Source organism: Anabas testudineus, chromosome 6, assembly GCF_900324465.2.
Source record: "Anabas testudineus chromosome 6, fAnaTes1.2, whole genome shotgun sequence".
Taxonomy (NCBI): domain Eukaryota; kingdom Metazoa; phylum Chordata; class Actinopteri; order Anabantiformes; family Anabantidae; genus Anabas; species Anabas testudineus.
The window spans coordinates 13,190,262-13,201,516 of NC_046615.1; the positions used below are offsets into that span (position 1 = coordinate 13,190,262).

The 11,255-nt window shown below is 36.5% G+C and overlaps 1 protein-coding gene across 1 annotated transcript; it reads left to right on the plus strand.

Moving 5' to 3' along the window:
* Positions 1–6,223: 6,223 nt before the first annotated feature.
* Positions 6,224–11,025, plus strand: pex11a (peroxisomal biogenesis factor 11 alpha). Its single transcript, XM_026366606.1, has 3 exons — positions 6,224–6,568; positions 6,715–6,827; positions 9,439–11,025. The coding sequence occupies exons 1-3, from the start codon at positions 6,513–6,515 to the stop codon at positions 10,005–10,007; spliced, it is 738 nt and encodes a 245-aa protein (XP_026222391.1). The 5' UTR covers positions 6,224–6,512; the 3' UTR covers positions 10,008–11,025.
* The last annotated feature ends 230 nt before the right edge of the window (positions 11,026–11,255 follow it).

Sequence of the window (11,255 nt, forward strand, 5' to 3'; positions counted from 1 at the left end):
CATACCTTTGCATACATGTGTGCAAATTAGGGTGCTAAGTGCCGATGCAACCACACAAACATAATAGCTTTCTAATCTTTACTTATTTTCTCTGTGGGTGAATTGTCTACATATTCATAGTTATTTATAGCAGCTCTCAGCCTCAGTACACTCTGAATCTCTACTTGCTTTATGATTATAACATATAGACTCTATGTGACATTACAACAAAGAAGTGTTTTAGTAAGTAAAGTAGAAACACTCAGAAATGCATAACAATGGAAACTGCTAAAACATGTCTAGAAAAAAACAAATCACCTAACGGCTGTCAAAAGAGTTCAGTAATAAAATATCTGTGTGTGGCATATCTGAACCTGTCTGATTTTTGGCAACTGAGTCACAAAAGAACTGGAGACAGTCACAGTCATATCCTGTGTGTGAAGACTTTAAGGTAATTTTTCTCGCATATAGATTCAAGGTAGTGTGAAAAGATATAATGACAGTTGAATCATCACTGTCACCTATTTAAAATCACCTTGAGATGCACAGGAAACGTTTATTTAAAATAACCTTGGATTGTTGAGATTGTATTTAGTGCATATTTATGTCTCCTAATGTTATCATGTTTTAAAAAAACAGAAAAAAAACTTTATTCAATCATTTAAAGTAAAAACAAACTATGTTTAAGCATGTTTTTATATGATTAGACTTAAAGATGTACTTACAGAACTTTTGAACAACATTTGTTTTGTCAATTTTATAAGAAACCTATGAGTAAATGATATTGAAAACATCCCTGAATATAATCATCGCAGGCTTTTATATAAGGCTATGTATAAAACAAAGAATAATATCATTATTGAGTCAAAAGAAGGAAAAAGAAAGAAAGTAGAAGCATCGCCTCTTTGCCTTTAACTAAGCATGTTTCCTTGCAATAAGTAATGAATGTAATGGCATCAAGACTGACAGCTCACATGCCGCTGGTTTTTCTCGTGGTGCCATTTTTAATGTAGCAAGATTTTTAAAAAAAACTAATTATGGAAACATAGAAGTTTGAAGATTCATTGAAAATCGAAAAGATGCTCTTCAGTCCAATTTGAGCAGGATTTACATTATGTGGAGAAGTGAGGGATAAAATATGCCCAAGTGGTCCCCGGAAATTACAGGATGTCAGTCTGCATTAGACAGACGTTCAGGAAGGCAAAGACAAAAGTCAAAGCTTCCCCAGGGAGGCACAGAAAAGAGTTGAAGATACTGTGTGAGGTGAGTCTGAGTCAAAAACGTAATCTTTCCGATAATTTATTGACATCTTAACACACAGACAGGAAAACTGTATTGATATTCAGTATGATACTGATTCAATTCAATTCAATTTTATTTGTATAGGGCCAAATTACAAAAGAAGTTATCTTAAGGCACTTTACAGTGAAAGGTTTAAGACCTTTTAAAATATAACTGTATAAAGGATTATATAGAAAAGCGAACAACCCCACTTGAGCGACAGAGGAACAACTTGCAGCAGAACCAGGCTCAGGGTGGGCGGCCATCTGCCTCGACCAGTTGGGGAAAGAGAAGAACAAAAATTAACAACAACAAGCAGCACAAACACTGAGCAGGTTGGTAGGACCAGGAACTGCACTCTGGAGATAAACAGCTCTGGGGCCAAGGAAACTTACAGAGAACGGAGAGAGGGAGACAGAGAGGAGGAAACAAGACTGCAGGAGACATAAAGTTAATGACAGGATAGCCTTATTGCCACTGCTCATTGTGAATAAACATCCACAATTCTGTTTATTGAAATATAAAAATCCTTCAAACCTTGCCTGAGAATCCTCATATTTTAAAGTTTCTTGAGCATCATTGCGATCCAGTGACAGATGTCTACATATCCATGTATGTATATGTATACACTGCAGAACAGAAACTGCTATCAGCCTAAAGATTTTGGTCTTGAGCTCAGTTAGTCTGCTCAATATATTTTAGGAGATTGATGCACAACCTCAAAATGTGTTAATAAATAACTGTACTGTTGACCCTGATGAAACTGGATTACAACACTGTATAAAACAACAATGTCTTACGTATGTAATGTATGTAATGTAGTGTACTGCTGTAAATCATGCTCCTTAGTTTTGACATTCAATGCTTTACAAACAAGATGGTAAGATTTATGAATATTTTATGATTATCTTTCAACCTTTGGGATTTATGTATTAATATATGTATTTTTGAAAACATGCTTGGAAACACTCACACAATGGTTTGAGTACTCAGCTACAAGTGGTTCCTTAGGAGTTATTTTTACTGGCGCCACTGACAAACCTCTACCTTTCTTTGTCTCTCAGAACTTCAAAGATGACAATTTTGCACATTTTGGCCGACATGTATGCACAAAGCTGCTGTGAGGCATTTGGCAGACTAAATAGGACATTAGCTCAGTTTTTTTTTTCTACTTATTTATTTTTTTTACTTTTTTATTTTTTGCTCTAGATCAGATCTAGTTTCTGCTGCTTTTGTGTAAAGCTTTCAAAGGTCTGGCTCCCACTTATTTCTGAACTCCTACGCTCATTCTCGACCCCAGAGGCCCTCAGGTCCTCTGTGCTGTTTCGTAGTCGAGGCTGAAGCTGGAAGGAGGTCTGGTGATTGAGGTTGTAGCCTCTAGATTATGGATCGGCTTCCCACACTACATCAGATCTGCTCCCATTACTGACGCTTTTAAAAGTAGCCTCACATCCTTTTTTCTCCACTCTTGGCCTATGAGTCCACCTGACACACTTGTAAATGCATTGTGTGTGTGTGTGTGCGCATGTGTGTGCTGGATTTTGTTGTTGCACCGGCCTGGTCTACTGATCATTTTATATTTGTCTGCATCTATTCTTGCTTTTGGTTCTGCACAGGAGTCATCTCCTGTTGTTTTACACCTGGCTACTACCTCTATGAATCAGTGCACTATAATGTAAGTGATTGAGAGCATAATAAATACATTACCCCGAAAATCCCCTACAGAAAAGGTAGGGGAACTTTTAAGAACCATATGTTTTTATGAAGGAACATCAGCTCTTAAATGGTTGAGAAAAATGGTCATTGCTAAACGCATTCAGTAAAATTGGCGAGGAAGTTATTCAACTTTTATTGTGCATTTGAAGAATCAGCAATTGTACTTTAACTTAAAATGGACTTTTTATGATGTGCTGTACTCACATACTTTGAGAAAAATAAGAATTACAGAGTAGCCTGTAGCTTATGCTTTTATAACCCAATCAGGAGATGTTCTGTTCTGTTCTTTGAACTTCTCCCTTGAGAAAGCTCTGTTGTAAAGAAAGCATGGTAACCTCTTGAGTGCACTTGCACTGCTGTTAGAGTGCACTCATTTTAAAATATTTAAATATCACTTTGAAAAATATTAAGGTCAAGCAGGCATGTACTCACATGACAACCTACTGGGGAACTAAATTTGCTGATCTACTTGGTGTACAGTGTAGAAATAAGTGCAAAAGCAGGAATTTAAGACAAAGCTAAATATATATGTTAATGTAAGAACTCTATAACACTAATAAAGGTTCTGTTTGGATGAACTGGCTCAAGATATAATGGTAGACGAGCTACTAACAAGGACAAGGACAAATTAGGTTTTAATGTTTCGATTCTTGGAAAAAAACTATAAATAATATAAAAATAATAAATAGCAACACCATCTACGAAAAATTTTAAAACTGACACAAATACATTCAAATAAAAATGTGAGATGAAATATTGAGAAGCACCTTCACTGATTACCTTCACTAGTTCACAACTTGGGAAAACGTTTTTTGTTTGTAGGCAGCCATGCCCTAAAATTTACTTCTTTCATTATAGTATAGTTCTTTGATTAAATTAAAATTATAATTGAAGATATACTCTACGGGAAAAAATGTTCTTCAAATCATCAGGAATCAGAAAGTGTTTCTAGGTCACTTGTTCCACTCTTTAAATCCACCACTTGAATGCAAATAAGTTGAGGTGATATTGCAATTCAGAATGACCTTATAAAAACCCACAGGATTTAGAAACACTAATAATCAAGTCATGGCAGTCATTGCTCCCAGCTTTCATAAAGATATTTCCAACCTTTCACATGTCCTGCTATTTTGCTGCTATATAATGAAAAAAGGGTTAAATAGACATAAAGTGGCATGAAAAACAACTGTGTACAGAGCACACACACACACACACACACTTAAGATAGCCTAACCTCCTCTAGTCATTAACCAGATAATACACTATCTGATTTGTGTCTGTTATTTGTTTTGAAATAGCAGCTCATCATTTATGCTGTGCATGATTTGAGCTCATCAAATGTAATGTGATGAAGGCTGATATGAGTAACTCATTAGACCTTACCATTTCACTGCAAGTGTAAACCTTCAACGTTGTTATGAATAAGTATTTCTATTTCATCTAGTATGAATAATTGTAACTATGATTTTATTTGGGCTGTTGTGTAAAACGTATTATGTGCATCCTGCATGATACGACACTTTTGCAGGTGTAGATCATGGTTCACTGTTTATCAAAACAGTGAACCATGACCTTGATGTTGGCAAATCACAGAAAATGTTTTGTAAGATATACAACACAGGTTATTATATGTGCTCTATCTGCAGCATCATTGAAAAAGAATATAAAAATATATAAGAATAATTGACTACAAATTCAACCTAGTGATGACATTTGAAAACAACAGAGGCAGAAAGAACCCAAAGACAGATTATGCTTTCAGATTGTGTAATGTAATACTTGGAGATGTATTACCCCAAAGGAGGAATTGCACCTACCACCATCATCACTGAAGTAATTTTAAAGAAAATGTAATGAATATCCTGAGTTGACATCGGAAATAAATCTTGTGTGGGCATCCGGTCTTTAAGGGGGTGTGGAGAGGCCTATATTGTACAGCTGCATGAGTTACCAAAGTAACAAGGTTTCCAGAGTCTGGTGGACAAAGAGAAATGACTAAAATGAAAGTAATCAGAGGCCTCAGGACCAAATCAGAGCTAATATTAATGAATACACAACAAAACTAAGCACAAACACACAGCAGAGAGCATGTAGTGCATCCACAATTCAACTCAACACAGAGAGCTCTGAACTTTGTTACTGGCTCATTATGGTTTCTCAGTTTTTAGTTTTACTGTAAGTTTGCATTATTTGACTATTATTAAAAGAAATTATACAAATAAGCACACACAATACTTCTATAACCTATTGGGATCTTGTTTTATATGCAAAAGAGACATGATGAGGTCAGTTCTTTCCAGATGATTGTTTGAAGTACAATATGGCTTTTAAGTGTTAATATTTGACATGATTTATAAAAGATTAGAACTGAAATAGGCTGGGGTTAATAAATGGCATTTTGGTGTTGGGATTATCACCAATTTGCATCTTGACTGATGGGTAATACCTTAACCTTATTACAATACAAACAAAGGACACTGGAAATTATACATTTAAATTAAATATATCTTCCAACCTGAAGAAAGACGATCTATGAGCCTCAGGTTCACAGTGTCAGACTGACTCATTCATCAATTTCATGTGAACTGCCACAACTCTCTATTGATATTAAACTATGCATAATTGATCTTTGCTTCTGTGTTGTCCTACTGAATACTGTCACATACAGTAGGAAATCTGTGACTTTGAAAAAATAAATTATAACCAGGGAGTGATGCATGCACAAAACCTAAATGACTCTTTTTTATTCTTACTTTTATTATGTAATTACATGGACAAAAAAATTCAACCAATCTCAAAACTTTAATCTACTGTTACATGCGAAAGGGGTATTTTAAATCTGTTTTAAGACACTTTCTTCAATTTCTGAGTAATGGTATTATTTTTTACATGAACCAATATCTGACAACGTTGCCATTGTACTTATATGAGAATAATAATAATAATAATAATAACTATTTCAAGAAGAAAAAAGAACAAATTGTTAAATCTCTTATTTCCAATGCTGCATATTATTTATGTTATCTTAGTTTTTCCATACACAGAAAACATAACAGTAAAATCTCTGGGCTTAGATTATATCTATATGAAATTAAGTGAATTTTAACCCGTGTTTTGTTTATTTTGTCATTATCTCTGTCATAAACAGAAGTTGCTATGGTAACCAACAGTAGCGCTGGTACGTCCACTAAACCTGTTCGACTATCGGTGCGTTTGATAATTCGTCCGTAGGGAAACAAATCCGTTTTGCTCAGCTGTTGTGAATCAACTGAAGTGACCGAGAATTAGTTTAGCTTGTGTCAACGTGGACGCAGTGTCAAATTTTAGATGATCTACTTGAGTTTTTATCGGCAACGCCTAATGTCGTCGTCGTTTCTGGTATTCGACCTGAGGAAAGTACCTGACAGCGGCAGGAAGAAGTTAATTATCTAACGCTAACGTTAGCGTGTGTCCGGGTCCTGTAGCGTGGAGCTCACCTCTGCCCTCCATTAACTAGCTTGGTGAACTAGAACAAGTTTTTCCTGACTGGTCTCACCATGGACGCGGTTATAAACTTCACAAGTCAAAGTCAAGGACGAGACCGTATATTCAGGTGAGTTACATTATTTGTGACTGTGGTTCAAATGATGTCTTTTTATTTTACTAGTGGTAGGGTGGAGTTGAGCTTCCAGCAGCGAGCCGAGAACTCTTCCTACTCTTATCTTATCTTATCTTCGTCTTATTCTCTATTTATTTCAGAGCAGCCCAGTATGCGTGTGCCCTGTCGATACATTTACTGCGAAACAAAGAAAAAAAGGACCTTGTGCAAAAACTTAAAAGCTTGGAAGCCAACATGAGTGCTGGACGAAAATGTGAGTATAATTGTTAAATGAAGGCAGGTTCACACAAGGCGCATCTCAGTTCTCTTAATTAATCGTTAATGAAGGACAATAAAAATACAGAATGCAGGTTTTAATCAAAGAGCAGATGTTTATTGATAGATGTTTACAGATACTGTGCATCCTAGTTAGTAGGACAATGTGTTTTTTGGACAAATACAGACCCCAATCTAACAAAAGTGACCACAGCATCTCTAATGTTTGTCAGGTGACAGTTGGTCGACAGCTGAAACACTGTCACAGGAAACACAGTTCCTCTCTACTTGCATCTTTTTCTTCCATCTTCATCCATCGTTAGTGGTAGGAAGGCACTACAGACGCATGGAGATGCTTTTAAGGAAAATAGTCCTAAGGGTTCGGTGATCTTGAGGACCGACACAAAAGGTGGTTCCACTAGGTCCCAAACACAGCAAGAATTAGTCCAGCTGAGTAAGATCTACAGTATCCTAATTGAGAAAGTACAGTACAGTTTACTGTAAGATTGATGGATGGATGGATTCAGCACAGTGTTCAGTTCTGAAATAAAATAATACAAGAGACTGTTTCCTTGTAGGAAACAAAAGCATTGTAGTCCCATCCCTTGTCCTAGTAGTATTTACAACAGAGTAGAAGCACTGTATTGAGTGTTGAGTATTGTATTGAAAAACATTGCTGACCTTTATTGCCTATAAAACATTATCTTCTGCCTTTAAGGGCAAATGTCCACTTTTAGTGTTCTGATAAGTACCTTGAAAAGGTTTTAGTCTCACGGTGCGGCTTGCAAGAAGTGATTGCTTTTATTGTTTTATTATTGTTTGACTTTTATTCCAATAAATATTTTGTTCACTCATTAGTCTAAAATGTGGAAATATTCCTTACAAATACCCAGAGCACAATCACATATTTTCCAGTAGCTTTGTTTGATCATTCCAAAGGTTATTTACAGATGTATAAATTGGAGGCTGGAACTTGTCATTTTTGCTTTACAAATCTCTTGAACAGTAATTAGATATTAAAAATTGTTAATTTATTGTTTGGACATTTCACAACTAGCTTTTTGTGTTTCCAGTTTACATTTGTAGCTTCCTCTGCTAGGTTTCTTGTTTTGTTTGTTCTGTTTTTTTACGTTATTCATGAAAGAAGTTCTAAAGCACGATAGTGAGTCCCAGGAAAGTCAGAGTAGTTGACCAGAGTAAAGTGCACCATGACTTCATTTGCATTATTACATTCAATGCAGAATATGTAAATGCACTGTGGTCGGCCGCATAATAATTTCAAATCTCTTCCTGATTTGACTCCTTGAGAACTTCATCATTGCCCTTTGTGAAACCCTGTTTCCTCTTCTCTTTCTCTACAAACACAGAATCTCATCAGTAAAATCAGGATGAGAGAAATAGACACTCATCTTAGAACATTTAAAACAACCAACTTTGCTCAACAAAATGTTAAATAAAATAGGAAATAATGACCTTGACAAAGAAAATGTGTCTCATTGAATATTTAATAGCAACTTCATGAACCTATTTCTGGCATTTTAAAACAATATTTGTTACATATTTCATGGCTCTGGGCACTTGGGAAATGAAGAAAAGGTTGCACAGGTGTTGTGTCCAGCCAAATGTTGTGGAGGATTATGTAAGATTGTTAGAAGTCAACAAAAGTTATGACATTTTAGATACTAACACTGTAGAAAGTTATGCATTTCAACTGTGAAACTCAGACACGTATAGTGTAGTAAAACATAACTAGGATTAGCACATAAAGAAAACATTTTTGTGTTTTACAGATATTTGTACCTTAGTATAAACATGAACGGTACAAAACACACATTGGTGGATGTTAATAAACGTGTCAGATTAAATTGGTCTGTACTCTATAAATGTACATGACATTAATTATCAAAAATTTGCAATTTTTCCTTCAATCAATCTGTCTTTAGTTGTTGGGCTTTGTGACTGTGTTGAGCTCTGTAGTGTCTTCGTTTTCCCCACTGTGAGCTGGGAGAGACTGTGTGGGAATGACACTTCACCCACAGAGTGTCACTGATGATCCTAATACTGGGCTAGATGGCTCACAGACATTTCTAACTTAATGTGCATTGATGCATTGTGGTTTTAATATGAATTAAATCTTTTTCAGACAGCAGGGTTAAGCAACAGAGACAGATACTTTATTATTCTTTGCAGTAGCAGAGCTGCATTAGCACCACTTCTCTCTGTATCGAGAGGGCTAAGAAAGGCTCTACTGCCTTTATGTCTGGTCCGTCTGTGAGTGAAAGAGACACACAGGTCTCACAATTTTGCAGAGCTTTTAAGAGCAGGTTTTAATTGTGGATAACATTAGTAAGCTCATTTCTGGAGATTTTGAGACAGCAAGTTATACATAGAGCTTGAGCATTAAAGTACAGGATGTAAATAAGGGAGGCCCAAAACCTCTCTCCCTCAGAAGAACTAATGTAATTTAATGGTAGATGCTGAGGTTTGATTTAAATGTTGCTTACCTGTGTTCTACTGTTCATAACAGACTGCTACTATGAAATGTTGACCTGACATTTCATATTAAATTGATTACTGCTCTAATACCCATTTTCTTCCTCCTTTGTCAGTGCTCAGGCTGGGAAACACAATAAATTCCATTGAGGCTGCTAAGCGAACCATGCAACTCTCTGACCGAGTGCTGAGCCTGTGCCTCACTGTGGCCAACATCAACCGCTCCCTCTACTTTGTCTGTGACAATGTACTTTGGGCCAGAAGTGTTGGTCTTATCCGCGATATTGACAAGGAACGTTGGAGCCTAAATGCCTCTCGCTGCTACTTCTTTTCGATAGTTATGAGTCTGATCAGGGATGTTTATGCAGTCTCCCAGTTAATGGTGCAGAAAGCAGGAGATAAACACTTCAGACAGAAAATGGATCAGCATCTTAGCGAGAGTCCAGAAATAGCTGAACCTGTCATTCCTCAGCTGGATGCTTTTCTCTTCCTGCTGTTGGAAAGCCTAAAATCACATCCAGCTGTTGCCTTGGATACACTGAAAAACATTTGTGATCTTTTCATACCCTTAGACAGGTTGGGTATATACCAGTCAAATGCAGGAGTGGTGGGGTTTTGTGGCCTGATGTCCTCACTCATTGGGATTTTAACCCTCGCACAACCCAAGTTAAGAATCAAACCTTAGCAATGTGGAATTGAACCGTAATGATTAACTGCAGGTAAAATTAATCATGACAGATTTATAAAATGATTTAGCATCAGCTCCCTGGAGCTGTAGTGGTGGCGCGTTTTGTACCATTTATGTAAGAATGGCATTTATGGTTTACACCAAACCCAAGCAAGCAGTAACTACAGGGCTTGCACGTATCTGGAATGACTGGATTTGACAGTTTTATAACAGATTTTTGATCATTTATAAAGGGAGCAATTATTTTTCTGTAATTTATAGGAGCCAAAGCAAAACCTGTAGGCATTTCTGTCTTATTCTCTAACACCAGATTTAACAGGAGCAGTTTACAAAGTATGGTACTTAGTGATGCCATGTTTAGCATCTGCTTTTGCACCTTAAAGGTAGATTGTAGAAAAAATAAGATGTTATTCTGGGTCCACTGCTTTTCTCTGCTTTTTATGATGGAGTGCTGCTAAATGTTTACCTCTTAGACTCAAGAGTTGGGTAAACTGCTTGTCAGCTAAAAGTGCTTCTAGAGATGAACTTCAGGGAATTATCTGACCTCTTTATGTCTCTTTCAAACTGCCATTTAAAGCATAAACTGGACTTTGACTGTCAGATTATAGTATTTGTTCATTCAAAGAAAATTGCACAGAAATGATCAGGTACAAAAAAGAGCTATGAACAGAACAACTAAGAACAACTATGCAATTTAAGTTTAATATTTAAAGAACAAAGGCACCCAAAAAATGTGTTTAAAACTACATTATTAATATGCACTGCCCTTTCAAAAAAAAAGTCACACACTGTAATATTTAGTTGGACCTCCTTTACTACACGCATTCACAGTGGCATCATTTCAATGAGCTTCTGCAATGTCACCACATGTATTATCTTTCAGAGTTGGATTAATTTTTTAACAAGATTTTGTAATGATGCTAGGAGAGTCGGACCATTTGCGCAAAGTCTTCTCCAACTCATCTCAGAGATTCTCAATGGGGTTAAGGTCTGGACTCTGTGGTGACCAATCCATGTGTAAAAATGATGCGTCATGCTCCCTGAACCACTCTTTCACAATTTGAGCCCCATGAATCCTGGCACTGTCATCTTGGAATATGCCTATGACATCAGCAAAGAAAAAAACATGATGGAATAACCTGGTCATTCAGTATATTCAGGAAGTCAGCTGACCAACTGCAGCATCCCCAGATCTTAACACTGCCCCCACAGGCTTATACAGTAGACACTAGGCATGATGGGTGC